General features: G+C 41.4%; 1 protein-coding gene across 5 annotated transcripts in view; it reads right to left on the bottom strand.

Annotated features, from left to right (window-relative positions):
- PLCE1 (phospholipase C epsilon 1) overlaps positions 1-23,104 on the bottom strand; it is a 218,087-nt gene that overhangs the window by 66,496 nt on the left and 128,487 nt on the right. For all 5 annotated transcript variants that reach the window (XM_075841415.1, XM_075841418.1, XM_075841419.1 and 2 more), the window contains exon 5: positions 121-266. In XM_075841415.1, coding sequence (XP_075697530.1) covers positions 121-266 — 146 coding nt within the window. The remainder of the gene's footprint in view (positions 1-120; positions 267-23,104) is intronic.

Here is a 23,104-nt window from a genome sequence, read left to right on the forward strand (position 1 = left end):
AGTTTATTTCCAAACAGTCCGCAAAAGTTTGTAATTGTAACGCTATTTAAAACCCAATCTGCCGCCTCGCCAGTTGATGTTTAGAAGAGCTGCTTTCACTTCTCTTCAATTAAGTCGTACCTGAGTCCTGCCAGAAATTCCATCACAGCATTGTAATTGCTCATATTCCAACAACACTTTGCAATATGCACCAAATGGGAGAAGACTTCACGTTTCTCCTCCATGGACCCTGCAGAAAGGATTAGCCAAGTTACCCACGAGCTAACCTAAAAATATAAAAAAAAAATTATATCCATATTAAAATTACAAAGTATATAATCATATAAAAAAAAAAAGGATAAAAATAAGAAAACACTTCAAGAATGGTTTACAATACAAATATGTGAGTTAACACAGAGCACTATTCTGCCAGGTCTCCAATGCTACCCTAAGGCCCCATGCACACGACAGCAAAAAACGGAGCCATTCACTTTCATTGAACACTGACACCTTTCCGTAGCACTACGGAAGGGTGTCAGTGCCGTGGAAATGTTCCGGGAATTATGGAACATGTCCGTTCTTTCGCATTTTGCGGGCCGTGCTCCCATACTTTGTATGGGAGCATGGCCCGAAAATGCGGCTGTCAGTCAGCGGCCGGCCGTGCCCGCAATCGCGGGCCGTGATTGCGGGCACGGTCGTGTGCATGGGGCCTAAGCGCAGCATTGGATAGTGAGGAGGATATTAAGCTCAGGGATATATTTTCTATAATTTGATTTTTTCTTGTAAAAAGTTGTTTAAATGGTGCCAGGATTCATAGAGAAAGCCTGTGAGTCCTGCTCCCCCCCCCCCCTCCGCCCACCCACAGTATTGAGTGATCTTCCTGTATATAAACTCAGGCTTTCTGGGAGCAATAAAATAGCTTTTTGCAGAAAAATATTGAATCCAATCATATAAAATGTTATATCTCGGAGTTCAGTATCTTCCTTCTATGATACGCTGCACTCCAATAGTCGACCATGGAAGACCTGCCAGATTTGCTTTAACTGGATAATATGCGTCTCACCAGACGTTCATATTTTACAGTTACACCACCTCTAGGGAATACAAAATCTTTCAATCGCTTGGCACGATTTGATCATTACTTGAACATAACACAAATAATAGGAGGAATGTTGTTAATATCTTGCAGAACAAGTTCAAGTATCACCAGGAAAATCTAAAACAAAGGAAAATCCCAATTCACATTCAGTTTTTTTTGTTTTTTTTTGACTGAGAGTAGTTCCAAAACACAATTTAAAATGTTTATTTTTTTTGTTCTGCCCCAAATGATCATAATTTACCCTTTTAAGGAAAGCCAATCTTTTTGTTCACTTTCTAAGGCAAGCGTAACACATTCATGCCTTTCTTTACGATTTTGGAGAGGGACTAAAACAAAAATAAAATAAAGTTCATCACAAAATAGAGGATTTTTTTTATGAACACAAGGAATATTTCCTGATTCCCTCTTTGTTCCCTTTCCAACAATTCAGGCACGCACACTGTATATTTTACATGTGTGCACCCTTATGAAGATGTATTATTGGTGTGCTCTTTAAACAATGCATTTTATTATTTATTACAGATGTATTAAAACATTAAACAAGTTATTTCAATGCTCTGATGAATACGTAACAACTATGTATTTCCTTTCAGCTCACTTGCCTTCATCACTCTCCTAGAGTCCTATGTAAGTTTTTTGTTTTTTTACAAAGACCAACACCATATCTGCATTTTTCGAACTTAAAATAAATATTCTGAATTCATCCTTGCCAGAATTAACTAAATAAATAATAAGAAAGCAACTGAAATCAAGATAAGTAGAATGCAGGGACCAAAATCAATTGTCCCTGCAACACTTACTCTGCTGATCTTTTGTCAGCGGCACTCTACAGAATGACAAGTTGCTGTAAATGACCCCTACAAAAAGTCCAGATGTCACATGACTATAGCAGCCAGTCACGGCAACGCTCAAAAAATAGTAAGTGTTTCCTTTTGTACAGGGTATGTCAGATCTCCGAAACCTTTTCTGCTGCCAATGCAAAAATATGCTTTCAGGAATCCCAGCAAAAGGGTTACATCCTGGTTCATGTGCAGCATTCAAGCCAATAAAATGCTAACTAGGGTCACTTGCTTATTATGTGATTGACAGAAAAGCTGCATAAAACGGCGCACTGACACTTCTCCATATACCAACGAAAAAAAAACAACACTGAACCAGCAAGGAATACTGGTCGATTTTAGTTCATAAACTAGAAGTATTATAAAATGATCTCCGGTCTATAATACACACGGAATCTTATTTAGATTAAATAAAATGCTTTTTCATACAGGAAAAAGAGAAAAATGATCCAGCGCTGAGTCGTGCTTTGGTTTAAAAAGGAAGAAGTATTCCCACTTTTATTGGGGTGTTGAGATTAAAATCGAAGGGAGACGCAGTCCCAAGATGTATATAGGTAGTGGGCGGTTGCCCTGGCCTACGCGTTTCAAGCACGTACCGTGCTCTTAATCATGGCAAAGAAACATTTGGATCATTTTCTCTTTTTCCTATTATGCACCGCCAGCCGTAGCGGGGATCCGAGCGGAGAGTCCTGGAGACGCATCAGACTGGTGAGCTGGAGGTTTCCTCCCTTTTCTGCTTTTTCATACACTTAAAGGGGTATCCCGGATTCAGCAAATAAATGTTATTCTTTGTAGAACTAAATGGGTTGTATGGGAACAAATCGGTTTTTCATACTGCTGATCTATCCACAGGATAGGTCATCAGTATATGATTGATGGGCGTCCGACTACAGTACCCCGGCAGCGATCAGCTGTTCCGGCTGCCTCCGGGCATCAGATGTTATGAAGTGTTCAGTGTCGGAAGCAGATGACTCTGTACACTGCATAGCGGCCGTGCTGCAGAACTGCAACATGGCCACTAAACCGTGACTGGAGCCATCTGCTTCCGTCATACGGTGCCCGGAGGCAGCCAGGATAGCTGATCGGTGCGGTGTGTGGGTGTCGGACCCCCATCAATCATATACTGATGACCTATCCCATGCCTGTAAAACCCCTTTAAGTCATACAATTTTCTAATACAGTTTCTGTATTAATTCCTCACTGCTGTCAAGTTCTCTAATTTCGGACATTCAATAGTAAACATCACTGTTTACTTCCATTGGCTAAAAATCTGTCCCGTTCATGTGATGGACACACAGGTGCAGGACTGTACATTTATAGCATGTGTTTCCCCTAACAAGTCAAGCACATGTGTATCCTCACGTGACCACAACAGATTTTTTTTTAGCCACTGGAAGTAAAGAATGAGGGTTCTAGTTGACTGCAAGAAGATATCTTGAAAATCATGAGAAATTGATATAGAAAGTATATTGGAAAATTGCATAGCTTTTCATTATACAAAGAATAACATTGATTTGCTGTGACCACAATACCCCTTTAACCCCTTAATGACCAGCCTATTTTAGGCCCGAATGACCAAGCAATTTTTTTTCCCCGTTTTTCTATAGTCGCATTCAAGGAGCTATAACTTTTTTATTTTTCCGTCGACAAAGCTGTATGAGGACTTGTTTTTTTTTGTGGGATTAGTTGTACTTTTTAATGGCACCATTTTGGGGTACATATAGTTTTTTGATTAACTTTTATTGATTTTTTTTTGGGGGGGGGGGGGGAATAGAAAAAACCCTGAAATTCCGCCATTGTTCTATGTATTTTAAATTCACTGTGCGGCGTAAATAACACTTTACCTTTATTCTATGGGTCGATACGATTACGACGATACCACATATGTAGACTTTTTTTTTGTTTTACCACTTTTGCAAAATAAAAATACTTTTGAACTAAAATTTGATTTTGCATCGTCGCTTTCCAAGAGCCGTAATTTTTTTTATCTTTCCGTCAATGTAATGATATGAGGGCTTGTTTTTTGAGGAACAAGACGTAGTTTTGATTGGTACTGTTTTGGGGTACATGGGACTTATTGATGAATTTTTATTATTACTTTTTTTGGGGGGCAATGGAAAAAAATTGCAATTTCGCCATTGTTTTTTGCGTTTTTTTACGGTGTTCATCTTGTGGTTTAAATTACATATTAACTTTATTATTTGGGTCATTACGGTCGCAGCAATACCATATATGTGTACCTTTATTTATCTTATACACTTTTACTAAATAAAACCACTTTTTTCTCTGTAATTTTTATTAATTACTTTTTATTTCACATTACTTATTTTTTTAGTCCCACTAGGGGACTTCACTGTGTGATTTTTAGATCGCTGCTATAATGCTTTGGTATACTTCGTATACCAGAGCATTATTGCCTGTCAGTGTAAATCTGAGAGTCAATCTATTAGGACGTGCCTCTGGCAGACCTGGGGGCTTTTATCAGGCACTTGGCTGCCATGACACGGAGGCCCGCAATTGCATTTGCGGGCCGCCGATGGATGACCGAGAGCTACATCCCTCTGTAAACAAGTTAAATGACGACGGCATTTAACGGGTTAAACGGCCACGATCAAAGTAAACTTCGATCGTGGCCGTTAGAGCAGGAGCCCGGCTCTCATCAGACAGCTGAGCCCCAGCTCCAGCCTGCACGGGACACCCGTGCAGGACTTAGACCGGGCTGCCGTGAAAAGGCGGCAGCCTAGCCTAAGGCCCCTTAGTGGCGGCCGTGAAAAGACGTATTGGTGGTCACTGAGGGGTTAAAAATGAAACATCCAAGGCTTAGATCTTACTGCAGCCAAAACCTGCTGTGGCAAGTGCCTTCCTTATTGTCCTAAAGTTTCAATGCCCACTTGTGTCCTGGATTGTCTGCACAGTAATCCATTAAACAATGTTTATGAGTTACTCCTCATTACTCCCAAACCTCTTGGCTAGACCTCGAATATGAGATGGAATATTAGCGCTCCTCCCTTACATTCCTCTTACATTTTAGGATGCCTCCTGTACAAAATATGGCTCATGCACTTGACTCGTGCCCTTTATTTTAGTTCTCCCTCTGTCCTAACCTATACAGGCAAGATATCTCAAGCCCCCAACATTCAATAGGAGATGGAAAAAGGAGCTCCAGAAAACCTTCAACTTGGATAACTGGGCCAGGCAATTGATAGAACTAAAGTCTTTACTTCTTGTAAGTTACAAGAATAGGTCTATAAGAACCTTTCTAGTAGAGATACTGTAGGAACAAATGTTTCCCTTAACACATAGCGTTGGGGTGTCAACTTGTTGGCCAAGTAGGCATTTTGTGTACAATAAGGCCTGCTTGGACCATATACAGTTACAACCAGAAATGGCCTCTCTCTCAATGCTCTGAGGTCCCACATCTAAGCTAAAAAAAAAGGGCTCTAGTTTTTTTTTTGTCCTTTTGGGTGTTCTGGTCTGTAACGCGTAAGAAGACAGGCAACAAGTTTTCCCATGCTTAAATTGCCCAACACCCTATGAATTAGCAGCATCTGATGATGGATCAGAGGAAAAATTTTACTGTGTTTGAGTGCTATGGTTAAGTAAGAAAAATATAAATGCGTCGCCCCACCTTTGAGATGGTCATACACATTAGATAAATGTTAGCGGAACGCGCCAATTTTAGTAAATTATCTAATAATGAGGAGGCAGCCTGACGGAAGAATCAAGAATGTTGGATTCCAACATGTCTGATGCTGTTTTCATGGGAGATCAGCAGTGCCAGAAGAGTCTGGCAATGTCTTATCCCCATATCCCTACTGAAATAAACATCTTTAAGTTGAGCTAACTTATGTGTTTGCGTAGCATTGGACTTATGCCATATAATTGTGTAATTTTTTTTGCACACCCATCTTCTCTCTATCTTCAGTGCTTTCTTTCCACTTATGCAATGTCCAGGCACTAATGGCTGGGTGGTCCACTGTGGTGCAAAGACTAACAAGTAGTGAAAACCGCTATTGTACCCAATACACATATAGACAGCGCGGTCAAAGATGCAGTAAGTCACTGACCGGTGGGAAAACTAGTCTATCAGAACATGCAGGGAGGACAGTATATTATAATGTAAAATCAAAGATCGGTAATTAATATCCCTTTGTGGAATTAAATACAATTTTTAAAAAATGAAATAATAAAAGGTTTCAAAAAAATTAAATATGATACTACCATATATACACCATATTTTACAATTACCGTATTTTACTATATATTGTTAAAAATATAGCACAAATGTAAAATATGGAAATATTTTCTAATCCAGTATATCGGTATAACAATAGAAAAAAAAGTTTTACTGTTTAATGCTGAAGGGCAACAATAAAAATACTCAAGGCAGAACAGGCCAGGTGCTCAAAATATTGAAAAAAACCGAAAAACTTAAAGAACGAGATATTTACTATTTGCAAACGTAACGTCATGGGACAAACAGTGAAGTCACAGATAATACCAGACAAAAGAACCTTCTTCATTTTCTGTGGGGTATTCCTAACCTAGACATTTATGGCATATCCACAGGATATGCCATAAATGTCTGATTGATCAGGGTTCCAGCTGTGGGACCCACACCTATAACGAGAACAGGGGTCACCTGACCTCTGTTTCGCCTTGCTGCCAAATGCAGGCGGGTACTAACTGAAGAGGGATACACGCGGCTTTCTCTAATCTTGTGCTATCATGTGAATATGAGATACATGTCTAAATTGAGAATAACATTTTAAAGAGAACCTTTTACCTGCACAAAAAACTACAGCTGACATCTCAGATTGCCGATGTCTCAAAGATTCTAGCGTGTTTTTCGTTTGTGTTCTTCTAGCCCCCACCGTTCCGGAGATATTGGTGTCATTAGTTAGTGTCCAATATGCAAATGAGGCCTTTGACTGTCAAGTGGGTGGCTAACACTGCTCGCTTGCCAAGTGGTAACCGCCTATTCAACAGTCAAAGGCCCCATTTGCATATAGGGCACCAAACCGAACGGCACTAATATCTCTAATAACCGCAAGAATCTGTGAAGTGTCGGCAATCTAACGGAGATGTGACAGGTCATCATTAAACTGAATTAACAAATTAGAGAAAATAGGAAATGCAACCATGTCAGAAAACTAGCCTCTGTACAGTGTCCTTGCTCAGCCCAGAAGGAGATGAGACAGGAACACAACAGATTTATAGAGAGATGGGAGATCTATATTTCTTTTCCAAGCTCTTCAGCATGATAGGTATGTAGGAGTAGAGAATTAGGGCTGAGTATTCACTGTTCTGCTGGTGTTTCACAATCGGAAAAAGTTGAGAACAGATGACCTAAACTAAATCTGTGATCAAATACAGGTTGCATGTTCTTTACAATCAATGTACCATATTAGCTCCCAAGGAGAGACCTTGTTATTTTGAGTAAACTCCTATTTGTAATGATGGATAACAGGAAGGGTCTTGTGTATAAGGAAATAGTTGTTTGTACGTTCTGGGAGATCCATAGTAAATTTATGTCTGCGAACAAGACTGCATTATTAAGCAACAAGATATTTCCATAACTTCACTCAGAAAATGGCATTAAACGGATCTCACCATGCACTCTACATTGAACAAAAGCAAAATGAAACACTGCTGAAATCCCCGTCAACCTAACAGACAATGTTTTGCTACAAACTCAATTACTTTTATAAAACTCAAGATACTGTAATCTGTGTCACATTCGTTTAGGACTTTAATCCCAATTAGAAACCAGATGGACAATTTATGTAGAAAGAAAAATAGATTAATGACATGACAGTATAAATATGCGTAAACACTATAGTAATCTCATTTACCTCCAGGATCTTCTCCGCAAAGGGAAAATCTAATTTCTCTTATTTAATGCATTACGTAATTTCATTTCTGGAATTGAAGCAATTGTGCAAATGTAACCCACACAGAGATCAGTATGGATAATTTATAGGAATTAGACATCCAATATATTTTCATTGTTTGCTATGCAATCATACATTGGAGAAGCGGCTGATAGGTTGAATACATTTTCAATAAACTCAACAAAGTTTATTAGAATAACAATGTTAACGATATTTTTGTAGCCAAAAATCTGACATTATTTCAAGGGAGCAAGAAGTTCCTATGAGGAAGGATTGATAAGGCATCTGAAACAGGTCATTTAAGAAATATTAATGTGCACAGTTAAGGAGGAATATCTATATGAGTGGTCGAACGAAAGGTGTCTGCCGCAGAATCCAAGACCAATAACTTACATAACAGAACTATCTGAAAACCCTAAGGAAAAGATAAATCTTGTCAAAATTAATATGGACAGAGGATGTATAAATGGAAAGTGGTATGGAGCAAAAGAAAGAAGGGAAAATAACTACATGAGAGAAAGGGGGATGGGGTCACACAATGGCTGCATAATAAGGCTGGATTTACACGAGCATGTTCGGACAGAACGGAAACGTATTTCGGCTGCAAGTCCCAGACCGAACACACTGCAGGGAGCCGAGCTCCTAGCATCATAGTTATGTACGATGCTAGGAGTCCCTGCCTCTCCGTGGAACTACTGTCCCGTACTGAAAACATAATTACAGTACGGGACAGTTGTCCCGCAGCGAGGTAGGGACTCCTAGCATTGTACATAACTATGATGCTAGGAGCCCAGCTCCCTGCAGTGTGTTCGGTCCGGGACTTGCGGCCGAAATACGTTCCGTCCTTTACGGACGTAACATGCTCGTGTGAACCCAGCCTAAGAGATTTGCTTCTGCTCAAACAGACTCCATAAAAAACAGCCAGGAACAGTAAAATTGAGAAACAGTGTGAATGGACAGCGCATTAGAAGTTCAGGGTTGTCCAATTTGGATGAACTACTTTTGCTTGAAGGATCCCCTGATAAGCTGATCACAGAGAGTGCAGCTGCCAGGACTCCCAGCGATCTCTAATCTGTGAGGGAACCTGGCAGCAAGTGTTCAAATTCCCTGCAGCGTCACCATAGGGGAAATGAAGCATTACACAGTTCTCATTTAAATCAATGGGTGGTGTAGGTAATTCATGGGCACGGTGGGTCATTCAGTGCAGAAAAATCTTCATTTCCAATTCCTTATTAGGATAGTTTTTTATTAACCAGGCTACTCCTTGATATTTATTGCTCAAGTTAATAGCCAATATTTTATATATTCATGGGTGGCATCAGTAATGCCAGTTGTGACTCATTTTTCTTAAGGAAAACCACTCAAAGCCTGATATGAGCAGGAAATTCGTTTTCTTTTAGGGAGAAATGCATTTTAACATTTGAAAGACACTCCATATATCTAATGTATAAGATGTCAATTTCCCAATGCAGTTAGAGTAGGAAAATTAATTTATTTTACTCTGAATGGTTAGTTTAAACATTTCATCGGTACAAGTGCAATCTGAGTAATAAAATAGATCTCAATTCCAAGTTGAAGGTTTGCTTGCCATCTAACAGCCAGGACTGTTTACATATACTGTGTAACTGAGAATGGTCTTCTGCTGCTTGACAAGCACAATCTGAAAGTGCTTATTGATTTGTCTTTGCATATTTCAAGAGGCTTGCAATGGAATCCCTCAGAGAAGTGGCATCACACGGCACATTACCAGTAACAGACAGTCTCTGGAAAGCTTTCTCTGTGCTATAGTATAAGAAGAAGAAGAAAAAAGACGGAAACCTGCTCATGTTTACCATTCTGCGTGCTGACAGAGGTTATGCATATGCTGCACTGGGCTAAATGTAAGCAAGAACCTACACTGTTTCCTTATTAAGTCAAATAGTAGTGTTTCTCACTACTCATATATTAACCATAAACTTGGTCATGGTTTTTTTTCTAAACTTTGTGTCTCCTATTTTGTTTTAGAAAAAAAAAACAAATTCACTAGTAGACATAGCATAAAAATACTTAGACATGTTGTGTTTAGCTCCAGGTTAAGGCCTGAGAAAGCCATACGATAGAATTTAATGCACATAGTTGCAAATTCAATTTAAATAGTATCTGCACTTTCACAAAACTTTTAATATGTTACAGACATTTCAGAAGTTTTGATCGGTGGAGTTCCGGGTGCTGAGACCCCCACCATTGCTGAAATTAAGATGCTCAAGCGCTCATCTTAGCACCCTGCACTAATTTGGCTGTCATCGGCTCTCTGTATTAGGCTGAAGACGGGCTCCCATAGAACATCTTTGAGCCGGTGTTCAGCCAAACAAGGAGCACCGATCACAGTCGAAGGTGCGAAGCTTGTGCGCCTACGTTTCAGCGATGGTGGGGATCTCAGCACGCGGACTACCACCGGTCAAAAACTTCTGATATGTGTCTATGACGCATCAAAAGTTTTGTGAAAGTGCAATGACTCTAAGTATTATTGTAGCCCTTCAAGTAGTATAATGTTGTCACTCCTGACATAGCGGCTATTCCACAGTAGTATAAATAGAAAACAATGTCACTGTACAGAAAACTATGAATACAGATTTAATTGAAGCATGTTACATAAAACAAAAGACAGAGCATGGCCTTTATGTTATCTGCTAATCCAGGAGAAGCCGCAGAATTCCAAAAGAAATCTACATTCCTGGAGATCAGCTTTGGTAGTGAATTAACATAAAACACCATCCTAATGCTATTTCAAGGTTTATATCTGATAAAGTCCTGAATTAAACAACCCTAGCCCGGTCAAGTCTTCTTTCAGTTTGGGACCTACTTCTACGCATAGACATGGTCATTTAAACGGCATAAAAAAATCACGTCTAAAAAAGTTATTCAAACGTTATTAAAAAGGAACATGTTTCTTTATGGCGTTTTTGGTGCCATTTTTCATTTAGGGGCATTTAGATTTTAGCTTAATTTCAATTTTCTTGTGCCGTTTTTGAAGTCCTATAGAGAAGCCTATGTGGAAAACATCATACCCAGAGCATGCAGCATTTGAAAAAACGCCACTGAGCAGAAAATTGCCTCAAAAACGCCACAAACCAAAACGCAGGTATGTGTAGTGCTGTTTATATTTTGCTATAGACTTTAATGTAACAACTGGGCGCAATAAAAAAAAAAAAAAAGACGCAAATACGATGTTAAAAAAATGCTATGAAAAATGCCTCAAAATGCTGTGTGTGAATGGTAGAAGGATGTAATACTGTGACCCACCACTACAAGTGTGTCGGCGATTCACAGGGAGAGCAGATAAGGAATGAAGGGGAAGCAGCGCTCTTATGAGCGCCGCAGCCAATTCAAAACAGCTGATCAGCAGGGGTGCCGAGAGTCAGACCCCCACTGATCAGATGTTAATAGCCTATCCTGAGGAAAGGCAATCAATTAACCCCTTTAACACGTACCGGGAAGTTAAATCATGCAGATCAAAATGTGGCATGAGGGCAAAAGGGACTACAATTTTCAAGGATGGGACACACTTTTGGATGCAAATGTCCTCCATTACAAATTTATGCTCAAAACTTACAACTCTGCCCTTCACCGAGCCAAACAAGTCTATTTCACTTCTCTCATCTCCACACTATCTAATAATCCAAAACGCCTCTTTGATACTTTTCACTCCCTCCTTAGTCCTAAAGTGCAGACGCCAATCACAGATCTCAGTGCTGAAGACATGGCCACTTATTTTAAAGTTAAAATTGACAACATCCGGCATGATATTATCTCCCAGTCCCCTAGTAACATCGATCCCCTTCCCTCCCGCACTCCCTCTTCTTCACTCTCAGCATTTGACCCAATAACTGAAGAAGAAGTCTCGAGGCTCCTCTCTTCTTCTCGTCCTACTACCTGCCCTAGTGATCCTGTCCCCTCACACCTCCTCCAGTCCCTCTCCCCAGCTGTCACTAGTCACCTGACTAAAATATTTAACCTCTCTCTTTCCTCTGGTATCTTTCCCTCCGCTTTTAAACATGCCATTATAAACACATTACTGAAAAAACCAACTCTTGACCCATCCAGCGCTGCTAACTACCGACCAGTCTCTAATCTTCCCTTCGTCTCCAAACTCCTGGAACGCTTGGTCTACTCTCGCCTTATCCGCTATCTCTCTGTTAACTCCATTCTTGACCCCTTACAATCTGGTTTCCGCACTCTACACTCCACAGAAACTGCCCTTACTAAAGTCTCAAATGATCTCTTGGTGGCTAAATCGGACGGTAAATCCTCTCTCCTTATTCTTTTGGATCTCTCTGCAGCCTTTGACACTGTAGACCACAAACTCCTACTTAACATGCTCCACTCTATTGGCCTCAAGGACGCGGCTCTCTCTTGGTTTTCCTCCTAACTCTCTGACCGCTCGTTCAGTGTGTCATTTGCTGGTTCCACTTCTTCTCCTCTTCCCCTTGCTATCGGGGTTCCTCAGGGATCAGTCCTAGGTCCGCTGCTCTTTTCTCTCTACACAGCTCCTATTGGACAAACCATCAGCAGATTTGGCTTCCAGTACCATCTCTACGCTGATGACACCCAATTATATACCTCTTCCCGTGACATCACCCCTGCTCTAATACAGAACACCAGTGATTGTCTGTCCGCTGTCTCTAACATCATGTCCTCTCTCTATCTGAAACTGAATCTTTCTAAAACTGAGCTCCTTGTGTTCCCACCATCTACTAACCTCCCTATACCTGATGTCTCCATCTCTGTGTGTGGCACTACCATCACTCCTAAGCAGCACGCCCGCTGTCTCTGGGTTATTTTTGACTCAGATCTTTCCTTTATTCCTCACATACAATCACTTTCACGCTCCTGTCATTTTCACCTCAAAACAATTTCCAGAATCCGCTCTTTTCTTACGGAGGAAACCGCCAAAACTCTCATTGTTGCTCTGATTCACTCTCGTCTTGACTACTGTAACTCATTGCTAGTCGGTCTTCCCCTCACTAAACTCTCCCCTCTCCAATCTATCCTCAATGCAGCAGCCAGGCTCATCTTTATGACCAACCGCTACACCAACGCCTCTAATCTGTGCCAGTCACTGCACTGGTTGCCCATCCCCTTCCGAATAAAATTCAAACTTATTACTCTCACCCACAAAGCTTTCCACAGTGCTGCACCTCCTTACATCTCCTCCATCATCTCTGTCTACCACCCTACTCGGGCTCTACGTTCTGCCAACGACCTTAGATTAAAATCCTCCATAATCCGAACCTCCCACTCCCGTCTCCAAGATTTCTCTCGTGCTGCACCCGTCCTCTGGAATGCGCTACCCCAGACAATCCGATTAATTCCCAATATCCATAGTTTTAAACGTGCCCCGAAAACACATCTATTTAGACAGGCCTATAACATTCCCTAATCTGACTCCTTTCCATGGCCCTCCTTTTAGATTAGTCATCAGAATAAGATTCCCTCACACTCCTTCTCTTCATGTCCGTCATACACGGATGCTGGCTGGTGACCGGCTCATGCAGCTTTATGTTACCACCGCATGTGTATAAAAATGGCCGGACCATTGTACAGAACAAACACTATTACACTTTGTGTCTCCCTTATGTCCTCATAGATTGTAAGCTCTTGCGAGCAGGGTCCTCACTCCCCAGGTTTGAATTGTAAATGAACTTTGTCACTATGTAATGTCTGATATTGTTTGTTTCATGTCCCCTCTAAATTGTAAAGTGCTGCGTAATATGTTGGCGCTATATAAATAAAGATTATTATTATTATTATTAGGTGCCTAAGTCAGAGATTTCAGAATGCGCCCCATCACTTACAGTCCTTGAAGCTGAGCATGATATCTGTTGGGTGAACAATCATTCATGTTATTGCCCAATGCTTCGCTTCCCCATCAATCCCTATGGTTCCTATTTATAATTTAGTTTTTTATCCTTAAATTCGTCAACTCAACCTCAATGGCGTCTTAAGAAGCTGCCTGACAATCTTAATCTTGGTTTGCAATCCTGGTTCATTAAGAATCCTCTAAAAATTCTACAAAAGGAAAAAATAAATAAAAAATCGATGAACTCCATAAATATTTTAGTAGCCATACCTTATATTTTAGGATGTTCTTGTCTGCCCACCAAAAAGAATGGGTTTCACTTACATTATATAATTAGCAGCAGTGACAATTCGGCTGTATCCTTTGGGTACAGCTTGTACTGAGATGTTGCAGACAGAGTCACAGAAACTCAAGTTACAATGAAAAAGTGTTCTATCCTCATACTGAAATAACGAACAACACAAAAAACTATTAACTCGTGCAGATTTCAAGAATGTGATGGGCTTATGTAATAATGGCTTTGGTTATATTTAGAAGCTAAATATTCTGTGTGTATTGCTATTGTTTTTCAAACAATACCTTTATTAGGTCTCTGTCATTTTAATGTGGTGTTCTGGACTAATTGTTTTTAATGGGGTTTTCCGGAACCAATTAACTAATTTCTATTTCACTGCACATATAAAAATAATCTCATTTGTAATATACTTACGTTTTGATTTAATCTTCTAACACCCGATTCCAGCGCCAGTCACTTGATGCGTCTCCAGTAGCAAAATCCTTATTGCCGGCGCTACCCTGCCATGATCTTTGAGTTACAAACTCCGGCTAGCTCGATGTGCGGGTACGTCATTCCTGAGGTCACTGTACACTGAGGGAAATGGTGGACCAGATACTCTCTTGCTTCTGATAGTTTTCGGAACGCTGCTTGGGGAGACAAAATGACGAGCAGGCGCTGTGATAGTGCAGGAGTGGGCATGCGTGGTAAACACTGCTAGTCTCTGAGCATGTATGGTTTCTACACTAGCAGTGTTTACAACGAATGCCCACTCCTGCGCTACCACAGCGCCTGTGCGTCATTTTCTCTCCCCTAGCAGCGGACCGGAAACTACCATAAGAAGTGACGTCAGGAGCAGAGCTGAGGTCCCAGTCAGAGTGCTAGTAGCGTTCTGACAAGGACTCTGGCGCTGGGGTTGCCCCTGACATCACTGTCTATATAAGGACAGTGATGTATGACGCTTTCCCAGAGTTCCGGAGCAGAGCCTATACTAGCGCTCTGCCCGAGACTCCGTCTCTGGGGAAGCCCCTGACATCACTGTCCATATATGGAAAGTGATGTCAGGGGATTCCACAGAGTCCCGGAGCAGAGCCTATACTAGCGCTCTGCTCTGGGACTTTGGCTCTAGGGAAATATACATTTGGGGTCAAATGAAGTATTTTTTTTTTACCATTATGCAAGATAGTGTTTTGTTTGGTACAACACTGATATTTTGCACGTTTATCTTTAGCTCTCACTGATCTAATGAGAGCAGTAAAATGGCAACGGAGATTAGAAAATGTTTATAGCTGGGTGTAGTAGGCGTGATGAGTCCCTGCTCCTGGTGCATTGCATGCTGGGACACAAGCGGTGCATGCCGGGAGCTGTATGACCGGAAAAGCGAGACAACGAACACACAGAGGTAAACAAAAGAGCATAATGGTAAATGAAAAAATAAAAAGTTAGACGACGATATTCAGGGGGCATTAATGGATAAATTGAGAAGCGTTGCAGTGATTTAAAATAATAAAAAAAAAGTATTGGAAAACCCCTTTAGAGGTTTCTGTACAAGAAGAGGGTAGTAGAAGAGCTGAAATCTACGCTATACTTAGAAGCACCCTGTGGTCGTTAAGTCAGGCCGCACTCAAAGTTAGCAGCACCTCAGGGCGTCACAAGGTAATGTTTTCTTCCAATCAAGCAGCAGCGCCGATCCCCACCTGACTTCTGCATGCATAGCCGCCTCTCCTCTCTTATGGTCCTCTGCTAAGACTGAGCAGTCTGTGGTTCAGGTTGCTGGTTGAACTTGCCTTGCTGCAGACAGAGACAGGCAACAGAAGCTTTTTCTTGTCATCACCGCCACCCGAGACCAGGTTGCACTTAATTGCGGCCCCAGGTTGCTCCAGACCAGTCACTAGTACCACTTTTTTGGCCTGGCTGCAGTGTGCCTGTCCCTCCCTGGAGGCGGTGGCGCAATTTTCACTTCACTTGATAGGTTCCATGCCTTAGTGCCTTGGGCTATGGCCTAGAAATGTAAATGTATGTGGTCAGGTCTAGGGTCTATTAGAGGTTCTGCTCTGGCATCTGAATTAGTTTAGGGGGTCTGGCCTGGGGTTGGTATTAGTTTTAGGGGGTCTATATTCAGGAGTTCTGGTCTGGTATTTGTATTAGTTTCGGAGGTCTGGGGTTTGTATTTAGGGCATCTGGACTGCAGTCTGTAATTAGGACATCTGGTCTGGAGTCTGAATTTACTTGTGTTGTTATAGAGGCTAGGGATGGCGGCAGAAGCGAGACACAAAATATGTCTCAGCAGCAAACTTTGTAGTCGTCAGGAGAAGCCATCATGGATGGAGAATAAAGGGAAAGAGAATATCTACATTCAGAGAAGATATTACCTGTGAGTCACTGGATTTATAGAGGACCTGTCACCTCTCCTGACATGTCTGTTATAGAAAATACTTATGTTCCAAAAAAAATCTCTGTGTAGCCCAGGCTTAATTTACAACTGGGTGTTACCATTCACCTTGTCAAAAGGATGTGTCCCTATGCAGTCGGATACCGTCAGCGACGATCAGACACTGTTAGACTCTGTAGGGACATAGTCCTTTGAGAAGGGGAATACTAACATCCAGCTGTGAATGCAAACACAAAAGATGGAGTTGACTATACACACGGTATGACACAGCAGTGGTGGGGAAGGGAGGGTTAAGTATAGGGAACAGCCCAGGGCCTATGGACTACTTAATCCACCACTGGTAGCAGAAATGGGTGACTTATAGACACTAGGGACTTGGGAAAAAATGTGTGTAAGCAAACAATGGACACTGCTCCACGTAATCAGGTATTGGATAATATAGCACCAGACCACCAAAGAGTGGGCACTTGGGTAACAGGTCATTGCCCATTTTCAAAAATCCAATTTGGGAATTTTTAGATGGAAGTCCCGCATTTAGGACATCAACATATTAGCCACAGAACAGAGTGGCAACAAAGAGTGTCTCTCGTTCTGGAAGACCCTGCGTGTCTGTGCATTACATGGACATCTCCTTTCTCCTGTGGTGGTGCTGCAGTTCCCCCACAAAATAAAGCAGATTGCTGGGTTTCCAGCAGCGGAACATCCTGTGACCAGGACATCCCCCTTAGACAATGATCAATGCCCAGGTCACTTTTTACTGGACAAACTGTGTTCAGAGGTTTCGCAGTGTACACAATTGAGTCAAAAAATGCCAATACACCAGTGTGTTTTCCTAGTGCAGTTTGTGGCATATTTTACAAGCCATCTGTGTATAAGAAATAATGCACAGCTAAACAAAAAAAGTGGTAAAAAATATTAACGGAGCCACATGGAGTGGGACCATGTCCATTATCCTAACACACAAAAAAATTCAGTTTATTGCTAAGTGGCGTTGTAAACATATTGTTGGTGGGGAAAAAAATGCATGCTTCTGTGTCAGTAATTTTGTGTGGTGCCACTGTGTGCTAGCACTTGGGGATAATTGTCAAGTTTAATAAGAATTAAATTCCTTGGGAATGTCCACTCTTGACCCCCAATGTGAGGTTTTTTAAAAAGATATTTTTAAAGAGATCAAATTGTCGCTGTTGATTACTTTCTTAATATAACTTTATACTGATCACGGATGCATTTTTCAGATACAGAGCTTCAGATCCCCTGAATAGCCATGGAGTGAAATTACAAAATTCTGTCTGACTGCAGCCGCCACTAGGGGGGAGCTCAGGAATTTACTGCATACTGTTTATACACTAAATTCAATAATAAAACAGTATAGTGTAACATCTTAAAGAGGCTCTGTCACCAGATTTTGCAACCCCTATCTGCTATTGCAGCAGATAGGCGCTGCAATGTAGATTACAGTAACGTTTTTATTTTTAAAAAACGAGCATTTTTGGCCAAGTTATGACCATTTTTGTAATTATGCAAATGAGGCTTGCAAAAGTCCAAGTGGGTGTGTTTAAAAGTAAAAGTCCAAGTGGGCGTGTATTAGGTGCGTACATCGGGGTGTTTTTAATACTTTTACTAGCTGGGCGCTGTGAAGAGAAGTATCATCCTCTTCTCTTCAGAACGCCCAGCTTCTGACAGTGCAGATCTGTGACGTCACTGACAGGTCCTGCATCGTGACGGCCACATCGGCAGCAGAGGCTACAGTTGATTCTGCAGCAGCATCAGCGTTTGCAGGTAAGATCGACTTACCTGCAAACGCTGATGCTGCTGCAGAATCAACTGTAGCCTCTGGTGCCGATGTGGCCGTCACGATGCAGGACCTGTGAGTGACGTCACAGATCTGCACTGTCACAAGCTGGGCGTTCTGAAGAGAAGAGGATGTTACTTCTCTTCAGAGCGCCCAGCTAGTGAAAGTATTAAAAACGCCCCGATGTACGCACATAATACACGCCCACTTGGACTTTTACTTTTAAACACACCCACTTGGACTTTTGCAAGCCTCATTTGCATAACTACAAAAATGGTCATAACTTGGCCAAAAATGCTCGTTTTTTAAAAATAAAAACGTTACTGTAATCTACATTGCAGCGCCTATCTGCTGCAATAGCAGATAGGGGTTGCAAAATCTGGTGACAGAGCCTCTTTAAGCTACTGCTAGTGGTACCTACAGGCAGTCAGAATTTTATCAGGGGATTTGGAGCTATGTATCAGAAAAACAGAGCTCAGTGCTATAAAAATATATTAAAAAGTTAATCAGCACATAATGATGTATCTAAAAACTACATGGTGTTACAAGGTGGAGATCTCCATGCCACAATAATCTTTATCTGCAACATTACTAAAAAAAATAATGAAAAGATCACAAATGCCCTGGTGCCGATAGCAGCCGCTATGGCTGCTACAGCAGTAGCAATGCCACATTCAATAGGACGCAGATACTGTTGAACACTATGGCAGAGCAGGGAGGTATCTCCTTGCTCTGCCATTTATTAGACTACAGGCCGTTCGGCATGCAGCCTATCAGGCCGGCATGATGACGTCACTGGATCACACCTGCCTACGCAAGGATCCAATCGGCGTTGTGGAGCATCTCCGCTTGCCGCGGGAATGGGGCCTAGGTGAGTACAATTTTTTTTTTTATTTGTTTGGGGTCACTGTCTACAAGGGGGAGGTGGGGGCACTATCTACAAGGGAGAGGTGGGGGGCACTATCTACGAGGGGGCTGTATGGCACTATCTATAAGGGGGCTGTATGGCACTATCTACAAGGGGGCTGTATGGCACCATCTACAAGGGGGGCTGTGTGTGGCACCCATGTGAGGGGAGGGAGGCACAGTCAAAAGTTTGCTATGGGGACAGTCTTTCCTAGTTACGCCCCTGTCCTCAATAATAGATACAATCTAGGTGTTTTTGTGGTCCTGTGAATATCTTTAAAAATCCAATATAGAATTTGCGAGTTACAAAATAAGTACTTTTTTTATAATAATATAATGTTTTAAAGAATACAGTTTCCATTTCAGTCAAACACACTTAGTATGATAAATTAAATGGAAAAAGTAATGAAATGCAATTTTTCCTGGTAACAGAAAGCTCTGCAATGTTATTAAATGGCGAGTTGCCTACTCTGCTGAAATAAAATGTCACAAATCTGGTCGGCTCTTGGACATTCATAAACTTTAATGATATATTTGCTAATGTAGCAAGTTGAGAAAGTAACAGGCAAAGAAGAGAGTGAGGTTTTGTCCTTTCATAGTCACTTTCTTGATGAACTCTACATCTACTTTTTCCACGGAGCATGGAAAAATTAGACTAGGTTTATCCGTCTTTCTTTTTTTTGCTTGGTTCTTAAAACGTAAAACAATTATTGTCAACAAATAAAAGAACCAAGTTAAATATCTGTACCTCCAACTATGTATCTCAGTTCTGTCATCCCAAAATTACCCTGGCTCCTTCAATGTAAATATAGTTCAGACTTTTTTTTCTTAGAATAGCCAGAAAATCATCAAGCACTCACTAGCTGAGGCCAACTAAAGCATGACTCTATGCTTAAGAATTCTCAGGCAAATTTATAAACAGGGACATTTAGGAACACTATTCATTTCAAAAGGAAGTGCCCACTGATACGCCCTTAATTCTTTAGATATAAAAAAAATGCACAGCGAGGGTCTTCACCGTAATGATTTTCATATGCAAAAAAAAAAAAAAGAGTAGTAAATATCATGATCAAAGGAAATACACATAGTGCAAAAACTACGCTCAGATAGCACCCAGACATCAGATTGATTGCACAGTGACCTATCTTTTGCATTATGGAGACACTTCAATTAATTTCAGCCCCCCGGGAAAGTAAGCTGCTATATATAAAAACAGAACAGTACTTGTAAAAGTGCGCTCTGCCTGAGCAACGACTTTTGCAAGAAAACATGCGGTCATTTAACTGAATGACCAATCATGTAATACATGGACTGCGTTTTGTAAGCAGCTCTCCGCTCTGGCTTATAGATGAGGAAGTAAAGCAGAGGACTTCCCTCTGACAGTCATATGCCCATATAGGTGCCCATCCTTGCCGCTGTTAACAGCATAGATAGTAGGTAGATGGCTTTAAAAGGGGTTATTTCCTTTTGACAGCCCCAATTCATATACCCTATTAGGGTATATTATTGTAATAAAGGGTATTCCTCACTCAGCTCCACCTCTATTAGCCAGAGTGGAGAGCCATTACAAAGAGTTCCAGCTCGTTCGTGTATTACACAGGCAGCCCATTGACCTGCCGGCCACTTCACCCCGACAACAGGACCCCCTGCAATCATCTTATCGTGAGGAGAATGAATGAAATTCGAGTAAGCGTCATTCCAACCAGTAGCATGTCGCCCAATCTCAAACACGATGGGTGTTAGAACAGTTGAGGATACATTAAGCAAACAGAAGCTGCTGCTCAACAGAGCCGTACCACAGACACAGGCCAATACAAGAAATGAATAATAAAAAAAAATAATGGGGGGTGCTATATTTACAACAGATAAGATAAAGAAGGTCTCTGTCAATGTTTACGGTCTTATGTAGGATGCTTTTTACTGCTTTATACATACAAATCTTATAGAACAGTGAATAGTTCAGTAAATTTGCAGTTGACTAAAAGATAGATATCAGAGCATTGTTGTCATGTCCACATCGGCCCATTCCAGCCGTAAACTTACCTCTCTTCTCGGTCTCTCCTTTATTCTGGCCAACATCGCACCGTTCCTCCAGGCCACCTGGCTCACAACCTACACCGCTGCTCTCCTCCAGGTCCTCAGTGGTCCGCTAATGCGCACGGACTACTCCACCCAGCTTTCCCAGGGTACATAAGGTACCCTCCCCTTTGCTTTGGGCCTGAGCAATTGGGTACCTCACAAGCCTGCTTTACCGCCTTGTCTGTTCAGGTCAGGCGTTGCCAACGGGGACTAGTCTGGGGGGTATCGACTTGGAGAATCTTAGCAGCCGAGTCCACATTTCCATGTGGAAGTTAAAGGGTGAACACCTAGGATTTCCTTAGACTCCGCTCCACAGATTAGCCCCATGCCAAACTGGCAACACAGATGGTATACACCATCCTCCTTTAAACCTGTGACAGTTGTTGGTAATGGTGCGCCTTCTGAAGAGAGACTAGCTGCATGTAGTGTACCACAAGGTTCTGTTCTTGGCCCTATTATTTTTAATATGGTTGTAAGTCACATAGGAAGAGATTTGGTTGGTAAAGTATGCCTGTTTGCCAATGACATAAAAGTGCATAATAGGGTTGATATTCCTGGAGGTGTCCAACATCGAAATTAATTTATCTCTACTGGTAAATTAGTCTAAACAATGGAAACTGCAGTTCAATGTTTCAAGTGGTGGATGCCTAACAGTGGCATCTGTCACCCATAGACTGTTATGGTATACATTTAACCTATATGTTATGAACTCTCATGACCTTTTCAAGATGTATACATTAAACAGATGTCAAAATTAAACGGGTCACTGTTTGTATCCATCACAGGCACCCATTGTCCGTAGACTATTATGGCATCTGTTTAACATATACGTAATAAAAATCTATTGAAAAGCTTATGACATATATGTAAACAGATATCTGTGACGTATGCCATAAAGGTGGCATCTGTTAACCATAGGCTCCCTTGTTAAAAGAAATGTATACCGTGCGGTATACGTTTTTATGTGTGATCCAGTTGTATGAAATAGCATAGTCTATACCGATACCAGCAAAAACAGAGGCCAAAAGGACACTCCTTTGTCCTCCGTCAGGCTAATCCAGCCCCTATGGATATGTTTAGTGTGTACATCATGAGCTTTTTTTCCCGTACACGCCAAACATACATCACACATCAACGCTGCGAAAAACGAGAGTTGTTAAAAAAATGTCTGAAAATCAGGAGCGGTTTTCGCCTGAAAACAGCTCCGTATTTTCAGACGTTTCTGGTCACTGCGTGTGAACATACCCTAAGGGTTTCTCCGCTTTGGACAATCCCTACTTGTTGAAAGGGTCCCTTGACAATAAGCTGATCACAACGTGTACCACAGCAATCAGCTGTAATCTGTGGGGAAACCTGGCAGTAAGTGATCAATTTTCCTACAGCGCCACCACAGGGTAAATTAAACATTACACACTGCCCATTCACATCAATGTGTTGTCTGTGTAATACAGGACAGGACAGGTCCTCCAGAGCGAGAGAGGCTCTTTTTACTTTTGGATAACAGACGATGATCCTAAAGAGGGATATTAATTTAAAATTCCCTAGTAGGGTATGTAAAAATGGGTTTTCTAAACCAAACATCCCCTTTAAGCATAAAACTTATCAGGAAAGACTTAAAGAACTTAATTTGTATAGCCTTGAGAAAACAAAAGGATATGCTTGAAACCTTTAAATTTGTAAAGTTTAAATAGTTTAGGAGGAGAGTATTTTTTTAGTAAGAAACTAAACACAAGAACAAGGAGGCGCAATCTGAAGTTAAGGCCCTTTTACACCGACCGATAATCGGCCGATGCAGCGAGCGCCGATCAACCAGGCATCGTTGATCGGCCCTCGTTTGCTCCTGTCACATGGAGCTATGGATGGGGATGAGCAGTCGTTACTCCGATCACTCGTCCCCATCCATTATTATCATGTCGGCAGTGCGTCTCCATGTTTACACAGGGAGATGCGCTGCTGACAACGATATTTTACTTTTTTAAAACGATACAACCAGCAGATGATCGAGCAATTG

This window comes from Rhinoderma darwinii, chromosome 11 (genome assembly GCF_050947455.1).
Source record: "Rhinoderma darwinii isolate aRhiDar2 chromosome 11, aRhiDar2.hap1, whole genome shotgun sequence".
NCBI lineage: Eukaryota > Metazoa > Chordata > Amphibia > Anura > Rhinodermatidae > Rhinoderma > Rhinoderma darwinii.